This window comes from Saprolegnia diclina (genome assembly GCF_000281045.1).
Source record: "Saprolegnia diclina VS20 unplaced genomic scaffold supercont1.195, whole genome shotgun sequence".
Classification (NCBI taxonomy): Eukaryota; Oomycota; class Saprolegniomycetes; order Saprolegniales; family Saprolegniaceae; genus Saprolegnia; species Saprolegnia diclina.
In genome coordinates this window covers 10,224-22,089 of record NW_008246262.1, presented here as the reverse complement: position 1 = coordinate 22,089, position 11,866 = coordinate 10,224, and the positions used below count along the sequence as shown (strand labels likewise).

The 11,866-nt window shown below is 56.6% G+C and overlaps 2 protein-coding genes across 2 annotated transcripts; both read right to left on the bottom strand.

Moving 5' to 3' along the window:
- Nucleotides 1-1,593: 1,593 nt before the first annotated feature.
- SDRG_17086 (hypothetical protein) lies at nucleotides 1,594-3,849 on the bottom strand (the record flags this gene model as incomplete). Its single annotated transcript, XM_008623320.1, has 8 exons — nucleotides 1,594-1,737; nucleotides 1,785-1,880; nucleotides 1,926-2,190; nucleotides 2,234-2,732; nucleotides 2,786-2,884; nucleotides 2,934-3,393; nucleotides 3,453-3,543; nucleotides 3,589-3,849. 8 exons carry the CDS (start codon nucleotides 3,847-3,849, stop codon nucleotides 1,691-1,693), a joined length of 1,818 nt encoding a protein of 605 aa, XP_008621542.1. The 3' UTR covers nucleotides 1,594-1,690.
- A 639-nt stretch (nucleotides 3,850-4,488) lies between these two features.
- Nucleotides 4,489-5,413, bottom strand: SDRG_17085 (hypothetical protein; the record flags this gene model as incomplete). The annotated part of the gene is made up of 3 exons (XM_008623319.1): nucleotides 4,489-4,949; nucleotides 4,991-5,068; nucleotides 5,117-5,413. Coding segments are annotated over 3 exons (834 nt in total), but the record flags the coding sequence as incomplete, so codon positions are not given.
- Nucleotides 5,414-11,866: the final 6,453 nt, after the last annotated feature.

Sequence of the window (11,866 nt, the reverse complement as noted above, 5' to 3'; positions counted from 1 at the left end):
CCCATGCATCCGGATAGAATAGGAAAACAACCTTGGGCCATTTTGTCGTCAACTAGCGATCGCAGCCTTTCACTTCTGCTCGGGCAACCCGACGATCATGTGTGCCACGACGAGTCACTTAACGCCGCGGTGGTCACGCAGTTTGCGAACGCATCTTGCGAGCTGTTGGGATGCAATCGGTCAGGCAGACGCTGCACGCTGTCAGGAGACGCCAGCGAGATGCCGGATCCGGGCGCATCGCTGCATGTGCCTCGTGCAACGAGGCACTCTCGTTGCACGCACCACGCAACCGGCCACTGCATATGACCGGATCGCATCGGTTCCAAGTCTCGAATACTCGGCTGTCCTCGCCCAAGTGTCTGCCGTCAACAAGACAGTCTATGCGTACCTTGATGCATTCTGCGACATTGTGTGCCCAGACGACACCATCGACAACGACGAGGTTTGCGATGGGCCGGATGTCGCCGACGACGACGACGAAATCATCAACGCGCTTGAGGCTGTCGCTGGGCTAGTGACCGAGCGCGCGTCTGATGACGACCAATACGGGCATGTCAATACAAGCGACGATCAAGTCGATGTCCTCCGGTCGCCGCACATTGGTAGCACGGACGTTGATAACCAAGCTCCAGGCAGCACTAGCGACCCGTTGGTGGCTGTCGTCACGAGCGACGACGATCCAATTTGCGAGTGGTGCTTAAACGACGTGCTCGTGGCATGTGTTTTCCCCCATTTGTTTATGCTCGGCAAAGGTATGGCACAATGCATCTAACAACAATGCGTTCATGCTGCTCTATACTATAGGAGCTCCAAAAGGAAGCATGAATCCAGCGCTACTGCGTCACTTCTTCCGCTTTTACGCCGGCCGCTTCGATGATCCTCACTTCATTCCCACGGCGTTCAACCAGCTGCAACGACACGCCTGCGTGCGCCAGACGGCGCGCATTGGTGCAACTTCCATGAAGCAGCTGGAGTAACTCGGCAAGCTTGCGAACCAAGGTCCCTTGTTGCGAACTCGCCCAAATTTCGACAACAACTCATTTGGGACAATCCGCACAGCTCACAGGCAAAGAAGATCAACGCACGGGAGCACGGGAGTCGCGCATTTTGAGCATGGTGGGCTCCGCTGTGCCTTTCAGTCCCTTCGAGCGGTCCGCAACTCGGTCAAAAATTGCGGCTCTACGGCTGCGATTCGGCCTTGCGAGCTACTTTCTCACGGGGGCACCGCCCGAGTTCGAGGCTTTGGATGTGATTCGCCACGCGCTCATCCAGAATTGGAACGCTGCTGCATGCCCATTGTCATCATCTGGCTTCGAGCGGTTCCGAGCACCTCGTACGACGATGGACGTGACTGACGACGACGTGAAGGCCAAAGTCACCGACAACATGGCATAATCCATATGATTTCATCGTTCCTACCAGCCCACTCCCCCGGACCCTAGTACTAGTAGGATCCAAATCCTTTGTCTATGCGATTTGATTGGCTCAGCCTAAAAAAGTGTGCAATACAATTGGCTGGCCTATTTATGCTGTGGATCTGATAGGAGCTCGAATGGGATCCTTCTACAAGCTTTTGTCTCGTCGGGCCGAAGAAGGTGCAGACAAGCAATCGTCTGTTTTATAGTACAGTAGTTCTGTTGGCTAAATTATGCTACTTGAGCGCTCGGGGGCATGACTCGTTGGCTCGCAACTATGACACACCATTCGCCTTGAATATCGCGATGATCTCTCCAATGCCTAGAGATATGGGTAAGACTGTATGGTGGCATGATGAAAGCACAAACCCATTTGGGCTGCGCAATGGTACGGCGTCATGTTATTCTTGGCAGCGCTGTTGACAGGAGCGCCCGCCGCGATAAGAGCTTGAACAACACCCGCACCTACACATCGTACTCACTTGGACTGCAACAGGTGGCCAGGGTAACCTTTGGCGCGCGCCGCCGCAATGTGCAGTGGCTGCCACCCTTTCTTGTCGAAAAGAGTCATCGAGACCCCTGTTTGGACTAACAACGGCACAAGAGTCGGGTCCAAAGTCTCTGTGTCGATCTCGGCCGCGACGTGTAGGAGCGAAGCACCCGTTTCGCGGTCTGTCACCGTCAAGTCGAAGCCATGCGATATGAAACTGGATAGGACATCGACGCGACCGCAGCGGGTAGCAGTCTGAAGCGGTGAGTCGCCAGCAGCATTCACCTGTAGCTCGTGAGTCACTAAGCAACTCCACTGCATTGATTACCCGTGTGGAGAGGGGAGCCGCGGCGGAACTCAGGAGCTTGTCGACTGCGTAGACATAACCCATTCGACACGCCAAGTGCAGCGGCGTATCAAGGGAGCCCTTCAGTGGCTCCGCCCATTCGACAACTGGAGTTTGCGCCAAGAGGTAGTCCACAGAAGCGTCTTGTTTCGACGCAATCGCGGCATGGAGCAAGGTCGCGTTCTGTGGATCCGTCTCGTCGAGCGCGACACCGAACGCTCGAAGCACCTCGACGCACGCGATGTGACCGCGCTCAATGGCAGCAAACACCGCCGAGCGGCCGCGTTGGTCTCGAAGAGAAGCTGCGCGGGCCTCTGCCTGCAAGAGGACTCGAAGCGCCGCGGGTGATGGGTTCATAGCGGCGTAGTGAATCGGTGTTCGGTCGTCCAAGTCTGCGCAACTCACACGCGCGCCAAGGTTCAGCAGTTTCTTGGTACCCACGGCACTGCCGACCTTGGCAGCATCGTGCAGCGGTGTCAACCTATTGTAGGGACAAATGGTCTGCTTCATGGTATAATTCGGGGCGTGGAGTACCCTGCATTGTCCTTGATGTCGACATGGACATTGCGCACGGCAATGATCTCGCTGAAGGTGTAGCCATGACTAGCGGCTTCGTGCAGGACACTGCGGCCTCTATGTCAAAGATGCTTGTACCACATAGCCGAAGAGAGACAGAACACACCCATCGTCTTGGTGCAAGATATTGGCACCATGGGATAGCAGGTATAGAGCTACGTCGCTGTGAGGGGCACTGTGGAGGAGCGCTGTTCGCCCCGCGTTGTCGATCTCGTCGATGGTCGCGCCGCGTTGGACGCAAAACCGAACCACCGTCGTGAACCCTTTCATCGATGCTTTCATGAGCATCGTGCGGCCATCGCTCGCGTCGCGCTCATTGATGTCCAGGCCCATTTCCAGAAGGAGCTCGAGGTTGCGTAACGGACCCTCTAGTGCCGCCGCGACACGCTGCGCTGGCGTCAACACTGCCTCATCGTCGTTCATATCGTCTATCGTGTCGGTGTCTTCGTGCTCGTCCGTGAGACTCCAGCGCTTCCGGATCTCGCTGGCGATGGCATCGTGACCGCACGAAAGAGCAACCCGCCACGCTGTTTGGCCATGACCGTCCAAAATACTCACATCTACACCTGCAATTCGACGCACAACGTGTGAGATATTGATGACGAGAAGAAGCTCGCGATTGTACCTGCGCATAGCAGCACGATAACCATCTCGAGGCTGCCGGTGCGGGCGGCGTAATGTAGAACGGTCGCGCCATGCACGTCTTGGTAGTTGACCTACGCTTCGCTCAGAACCAGCAGTTTTCCAAATATCGAGCATACAGTGGCCTTTGGGCAATGGTCAAGGAGAAATTGCACTGTCGCAAGGTCACCGCTCCGGACAGCTTCATGTAGCGGCGTTCGTCGCCACTCCACGTCTTGGGTTGTGCCACTTAAGCCATGCAGTAAGAGTTGTTCAACGGTTGTTAACATCGCATTGCGTGCCGCGTCGTGCAAAACCGTCCGTCCCGTTGTGGCGAGCTCCGGGTTTTTTGTCAGCAAGTAATCAGCCACGTCGGCGTGCCCGTAGTGAACAGCGAGCATGATTGGCGTCATTTGGAGATGGTTTGCAGCGTTCAGTCGGACGCGGGTAATCAGAGACCGCACAATGGACAATTGCCCAAAGCGACTCGCAATGCAAAGCACCGTGTTCCCTACGCTGGCAAGATTTAGAAGATGTCACTCAGCGCGTCGGTACCGTTGTGATCTAAGCCGTTCGGGTCCAAAGGCGCCTCGATACCGAGTCCGTCGAGCAAGTCGACAACTGCTTCTTGGTTGCCGCGCCGTGCTTGAATAAAAACGTCGACTTGTTGCTCAAGGCGCAATGTGCGCGCTCGGCAGCGCCCAAGAAAACCGGAAACAGCTCGAGCAATCGCCATCGAAGCCAACAATCGATTTTCGGCAGCGCAACATGCCGCGCGGCGCACAGTCCGACGCCGTCCGAGGTGTCCACGGTAGACGCGCTGGATTAGTAAGCTGGCCGCGACCATGATACTTTGTCGTTCTAGCGCGCGAAGCCGTGAGACACGTGCTCGACTCGTGAAGCCGCGCATCCAGCGTTGTAGGAAGATGGCGGCGTAATCATTTTGTGCCTGCTGCGTTCGGCTGGCTTGAAGCCGCAGCGCTTTGGTCGCTAGCATGCACGTTGTGGCATTCTGAAGTATACGTGTTGCCGCGGTCTGAAGACAGTAACGGCGCATGCGAAGGACACCGCGCGCAATGTACCCTCGGTAGAGTCGCTGTAGAAGCAGCGCAAGGCGAAGGCACAAAAGCTCGTAGTGCCGGAGCCGAATTTTGCGCACGTAGCAACGCGCCAGGCGCTGCCGGACGTAGGATTGGATCACGCGCGCACAGTCGTTGAGGACTTCTTCCGCTACCATACGCGCCTCTTTGCGGCAAATGGCAAGTGCGAGGCGCTGGCGAAAGATACGCTGTATGCGCACCGCTGCATTCGTGCACTCGTGGAATCGCGCTCGTGTGCGGTCCTTCTCCTCGAGTATGATGCCAGTGCCGTACGTCACGTCCTTCATTGCGACGCGTACTTTGTTCCGAATGACGAGAGTCTTCTTGAGTCGGTCGAGATTCTTACGGAGCGCATGGCCGCGCTGCGTGCGCTGAATCGTACATGCGGCCTTGTACTCGCCCTACGTAAAATCATTTATACGTCACTCATAATTGAGCAAACCTCAAGGCGGGTGTGGCGGTGTGAATCTAGCTTGGACATAAAGATAGATCGCTCGAACGAGAGGGCTTTGCGGTAGCGCTACAGCATTCTTCAATAGACGTCAAGTTCACAAGACAGAAAGAATACCTCCAGGTTGTCGCGGTCGCGGTCACGGTCGTTTTGGAGAGGGTTTACATAGAGCGGGTCGTTGAATGTGTCGGCATGGTTGTGACGCCTTGCGTGGCTTTGTTGGGCCGATGCGATCCGTGACTGCGTCTGCACGGTCGTGACAATTGACACGACGTCGCTGTACGTGCATCGACGAGTGCTGAAGTACAATGACGGTGCGAGCGAGAGCCCTTGGTGAACGTTCACGACGCTATTTTGAAGCTTTTCTGCCTGGTCGGCCAGCCAAGCGATGCGAGATGCACTGTCGTCGGACATCGAGGGCCTGCGGGAAAGCACCGGAAAGCCGCCTCTTCGTACCGGTTGGATATCGACGCCGCTGATTGGTTGATGGCGGATCCAGATCTCTCGGAAATAGTGTGGTTTTTGGATTATGGATGCTGTCGATCCATATATACTCGGCAGAGTGGGCTGGCAGGAACTCTTTGTTGAGAGGAAGTGAAACTGATGGTCCCATCGGCAGTGGAGTGAAATATGAAAAGATAAGTAAATGCTTCATGGTACCTGGTAGTGGTTAGAATAAATTGCGGAGGGTAAACTGCAGTCGAAGTACACGCAGGTTGTGGTTGTGTCATACTACTGAGTGCCGTACCAGTGGAGGAGACGCCGTGCCTCGGGCAACGAAGCAGTGATAGAAATGCACGTTTTGCCGGACGTCGAGATGGTCAGCTCGTAAAAGTTGTTGCCTTGAAATGTTGAAGCAAGGGGACCCGGCCGTGGCCTTCTCACTCGGCGTCTCGCTGGCCTTCTGGGTGGCGCGTGGCGAGGCTTGGCCCGCGCGCAATCTTGACTTCCGCCTTCTTTTAGGAAGGGAGCTGGAGCCTGTGTCTTCCCCGTTCCTCGATTAGTTATGTGGGAGCGAGAACTTTTGCAGTGGGCAAGGGCAAGTGGGGCGAGGAGACAACATCGGTACAAGGGCAAAAAATGTCGTTGGACACTCCGCGATACATGGTACGGATCGATGAACACGGAGGCAGACAGGCAGACAATCCCCCTTGGGCTGGTGTAACAAGAGGCTCCTACCAGTATAACCGATCCCTTGCGGGGTTTGCTAGTATAAACAAACCAGCATCGCGCGCACTTGTGAGATAGTGTTGAGAATGACGTTACCACAGTCGTAGTCGTTGGGTTGTTGAGTTACCCACGAGACGATGCGTTGGAAGTGGAGATGGTTGTCGATGTCGAGAGTGGCAAAATCATCAGCAAATGTGAGGAGCTCCAAGTTGCGTGTGTGTGGCCTGCCGCTCTTGGTTCATCATCGAGTCCAAGATTGTGACCTATCCGCGAGAATCGCCTGGCAGAAGAAGCTGCCAGTGGTCGTTGTTTTTGCAAATCAGTATGAGCCACAAAGCACAGGTGCGCAGATCGGTGGCCTCGTTATGGAAGCGCATGACACTTCATTCTTCCGTGGTGATGCGCGCTGTCCAGTTCATTGGGTTTGTCTGGTAGTTGGTATAATGGCACATCGAGACGAAAGCAATCTTGTCGCTCGCGTGCGCGGTGGTCAATTGCATGAAGCGCTCAGCGGTTGTTTCGATGAGCCACACTCCCCAGACGTGTCGTTTCCAAGAATTGGGCGAGGTTTTCCGCGCAAGGTCGAGCGTTCTAGAAGACCTCGATGTGGAAGCACGCACACGTTAAAAGATCCAGGCGCAGAGCAAGCGGCTCGAGTCATCCATGAATTTGTAGTATCAGTCAAAAGCTAAGCTTCTCCAAGTACCTTGCTTTCTCACGGCGACATATGCCGCATCTGCGCGGCAACCAAGGCCCCAAGCTTAGTCTCTCAATGGTGGTTTCCAGCTCGGTGCGCCTCAAGGAAGGCGCTTGGTTGCTGACGTCATCATTGACGAGTCCGACACCGTCCGCACGCTTGCCCGGCCCCGACGAGCGACGATCAGCTGGCGCACGCGACGGTGGCCGTCGGGCGTGCGACGCACCGTGGTTTCGATGGCCTTTAGCCAAGACGCCGACACCCTTCGCATCTACGCCTCCAGCGCGAGCAGCGCGCACGCAACCGCACTGCGGCCACTCGGTCGCTATACCAGCATACACGAGCAGCAGCCCAAGAGCGCGCTCACAATTCTACCTACTCATACCAAGGGCACTGGCGATTTACTAACACGCAGTATCTAGCGCCCCTGCCAATTGCGTCCCTGGCGCTCGTGGGTGAGTGCGATACGGTCCGTTTTCCCTACCCGTCTCGGCACCTTTGTTTTTCGCTCAACTGGCGCGCCAACCTCGCTCTGACCTCGCTCTGTGGTTGTCGACATCTACACGTTCGGCTTCGCGATCTCAGTGTATATGACGATGGTGCACTTGCCTTGGGCATTAATCTGCTCGACTACGCCGACAAGTTCTCCCAGCAATGCGACGTCATCAGTACCGCAGCTCACAAGACGTTCGCGGTTTTTGTTCTCATTTCCCCCCTCGCGACGGCGGCCTGCGGCGTCGCTGGCGCCGTCGCGAGCTTTCCAGGCGCAAACCCGCGACCCAGCTCACGGCCAGCGCGACAAGCCACGAGGCGGTGGCAATACGACAGGCCATCGAAGGTCGCGGTCAAGGGGGGCAGTCAAAGCCATGCCGACCAAGCACTCGCTAATTCTGTCAGACGCTCTGGGTGCGCCTTTTATATGGCGGGGAGCCACAATTGCAAGCCCGCGGAGCTTGTCGAAGCTTTAGTGCCTGAGCTCTGTAATATACAAATGGTGCACCGGTGTTGACGGGCGGCTGCGCATTCACACGGTCGCGATGGCTCTCACCAACACAACCCGGCGGCGCGCTGGGGGGGCTTTGAGTGCGGACTTGGATCTGTGAAGGTGCCAGGGTGGGTACTTGTGCGTCCCACCTTGGACAAATCACGCAACTACACCCGCTCGGTTTGGCAACAGCGCCGGCACCAGCGACTCTGTCGTCTCGGCATAATTAATCGCAACTGGGCCTGTGCGCGTTTCCGGGCACGGCCAATATATTCGCCACACGGACTGTCAATGCGTCTTCGGTGGCAACCGGGGCACGCGGTGACTCTGTTTGCGTCTTCGGGCGCGGCCGAGTTATTCGCCACTCGGACTGTCAAGGCATCTTCGGACGTGCTCGAGGCAAACGCTTCTTGGTGTGCGTGCATCGTCAGACGAGTGGAGGGTGTTACGATGACATGCCGTCAAGCATGATTGTCAAGGACCGACTTGATGGTACTGATGCCAACGTCAATGGGAAAGAGAAGAGAGGGACAACACCGCACCTCCTGAGTGTGAAGCAGGAATCCACCGACTGGACAAATGGTGGTCGATTAGTGTGCCGCCCGAGTTCACGGCGACGATGGTTGATTTTTCAGCGGCGCTCGCTACATGGCTCGACTGAACCAACCACGAGGCGAGTCTACGTCTTGAGTTCAAGCAAGACCTGCGCGCTCAGCGTTTCGGTGGACCCCTTAAGCGTCCTTCGGTGGTGAAGGCAGCGTCGAGCTGCGAGTCTCAGTTTGGCAACTGGCAGCGGCAGCGCGGTTGCGCCCCAATCCGTGGTTGTACTGATGCGCGGGTGTCGCCAGCAGATCACCGCCCCAGGAAACGACGCTCCTCTAAGAGTTCAGCTCGCTCGTCATGGTCACCCGGTATGCAATGCCATCGCACAAAAATCTGCGGCATGCCGCGGACCCCTGGTTCAACCTGCCGGCACCACATCAATCTGCACCGACGATGTTTCAGAGAAGGATCGATGCGGTAGCTGCTGTCCACTCGGCCTCGAGAAGATGAGCCTCCAACCTCTCTCGGTCGACGCACGTCTCATCCACGTCTTGATGTTTTTGAGCGGCGAGTCGTTTCAAATTCACACTCCCGCAAGGTCGTCCTATCACTGCTCTCGTGGCTACGCTTGGCTGACGTAGCAGCGGGCATCACTTGGTTACTTGCGTAGGTACATAACCTGGTTACGTGCGACAGCTTCAACGAGCGCGGACGTGATGGGACATCGGGTGCCACTGCTGCAGTTTTCTCGACACCTGCGAGGTTGTGCAGCTGACAGCAACCAATTTTGGTTGCTCCGCCAACGCATTCCGCGTAGTCGGCAACGCGATCACGCGGCTCGTCCAAGGCGTATCTCTGAGCAGCATCATTTCCAGCACAACTCGGGTCACGCCCCCTTTGGGTGCTTCAACTACAAGTGTGCATCGACGAATGTATCCTCATCGAGCTCGCGTCAAGCACTGACATGCTCGTAACACTGGAACCAAAACGTCGTCAACGAGAAGGCGACCATCCATGATCCGTCACGTTTTCTGGGCCAGCGACCTCGTTCGGAACCTCGAGTTTGGTGTCGTCTCTTTGCTCACCGGAAAAATTGCCGCGCGCCCATGCGTGTTCACGCTCACAGCCGATCCGCACCGCGATTTGTAGAGCGCAGAACTTTGCTCGCACACGGCCGCTCACCAAGACCAACACGTCTTTCTACTGGGCGCTCGCTTATTTTGGCCTCGCGCAGGCTCCAGTTCCGGGCCCGAGCTGACCTCGACGTACTGGACGCGACCTGGTCGGTGGCACGCTTCGAGCACGTCCCAACGTATGTCTTTGGCAACTCCTCCCGGTCATCTACCAGCTAAAGATGGACGCCGCTGCCGTCGGCATCGCCATCATTGAGCATTGTCACGGTTCATTCGACTTGATGACGTGGAAGAGGAAGCTAGCAAGGCAACGGCGATGCAAGCTGATGTCGACACATCCATGAACATCCGCGAACGCTTGGGTGTTGATCTCGCGGCGTGAGAGTGGGGAAAAGAATTGCGGGACCCTTCAGCACCTCAACCGTCAACATCGAGGTGCTGGCCATCAACACCACTGCACTCGTGTGGCAACTTGGCGTTCTCTGTGGCATTGTCCAGTGGTGTATGGTGTCAACATCGGGTCACTTCGGCGGCGCAAGCAGTGCACTGGCTCCGGGTCTCGACACGTCACAGTCTGGGACGTAGCAACTCGCTCCTAGACACAGCCGTCGCCACGACATACGTCAACATGAAAGACCCACACGGCTTCGTGGGCAGACACACCGAATACAGCACGCCTGCGCTGGATGTACCGAGCACTCGACAAAAATGCGCAGCATCCTTGGCTGTCATCTTTGGTCAAGGTACGAGCAGCAGTCAGCATACAGACACGTCTGGCGCGAATGGACAACCTTCCCCAAGCTCGACGCAGCCCTGCACACCTTCGCAAGTGAGCTCACCCAGCGGCCCGTCACAACATCCAAGCGGCGCCGTTATTTGACGGAGCTTGTCCAGATCCCGCGTCCACATCTCGAAGCCCTGCGTTGGAAAAAGAAGGTCGCGCACGCGCTGCGAATAGAACGCAATCGTCTCCTTGCGCGTGTCGCAATAGTCTTTGCACTGCGCCTTATACTGCTCGCCGAACGTCGCCATCTCGGCCTTGCCGCGTTCGACTAGAGCAGAAGCTCGATCTTTTGCTTGGTTGACACCTTTCTTGGCGCTCGATTAAGATGGCTCCCTTCCCGATCTTCAAGCGCATCTCGAGGTTAATGTTCTCCATCTCGAGCCTTTCATTCGGATCTCATTCTGCTGGATGCGTGTGTGTCGTCACCCAACAGAAGTGCCCAATCTACTTCGCTGAGGTGCGAGCATGCCTCGACCCTCATCATCCCAAGCTCCCGAGTCATGTGCATTCGAAATCGACGACGCAAAGTCTCTTGACGTCAAGGGTCAAACTCTCAAACACCAAGAATACATCAAGACATCACCCACACCACACCATCTCGCTCAGCACCAACAGCATAGCGCGAGATCAAGAACGTGGCTGCGGCGCGCCAAAAAGACCCAAACAACTACTCGACGCACGAGATCCGAAACGGCGGTGCTGCGGCCTTATGTCGTGGCAGCATGCCAGACCCCGCCCTCCCGGCAAGGAGTCACCAGACGCACTCACGAAACACACCAGCATCAACGAACAACCTCTCACCGACCTCACAACTCGATTGGCCCCAACCGCATGGCGTCATCTCTGGGGGACCGCCTCGCCCAACTCTGGCATGGCGGACACCAACACGGTTGTTGCCCCCAAGTAGCTCGGTCTAGATTGAGGAAAGGAAGGACAGCCATGCCTGCAAAACAGAGACCCCAGATGTAGCAGGAAACTCTCTGATAGCACTCGCATTGAGCGATCTCGGCAATTCATATCTGCACACAAGGCGTCGCTGCGCCCGCTGACATGCGGTTAGCTCCCTCGCACAGTCGTGAGCTGCCTTGGTGACTTTCGCGAAGCGCGGCCCGTGGCCGTGAGTAGGACGGCCTCGTCGGGTCGGTGCTGGCGTCGACGGCGTCGCCTTGGGACAAATCGAGGGCTGATTGGCAATGTTTGGCAACGCTGTTGGGGAGCTCCGTTTCCATTGCCAACAAGCCGTTTCCAAAGCCACCCGACTGCTGCGAGCATGTCAATGTTTAACGCAAGCTCGGCTGCGTCGAGCCGCGGCGGGACATCGAGCTCGATGAGGATACATTCGACGATGTAGTTGAAGCACCCAAAGAGGGCGTGACCCGAGTTGTGCTGGAAATGATGCTGCTCGGAGATACGCCATGGACGAGCCGCGTGATCGCGTTGCCAACTACGCAGAATGCGTCGGCGGAGCAACCAAAATTGGTTGCTGTCAGCTGCACAACCTCGCAGGTGTCGAGAAAACTGCAGCAGTGGCACCCGATGTCCCATCACGTCCGCG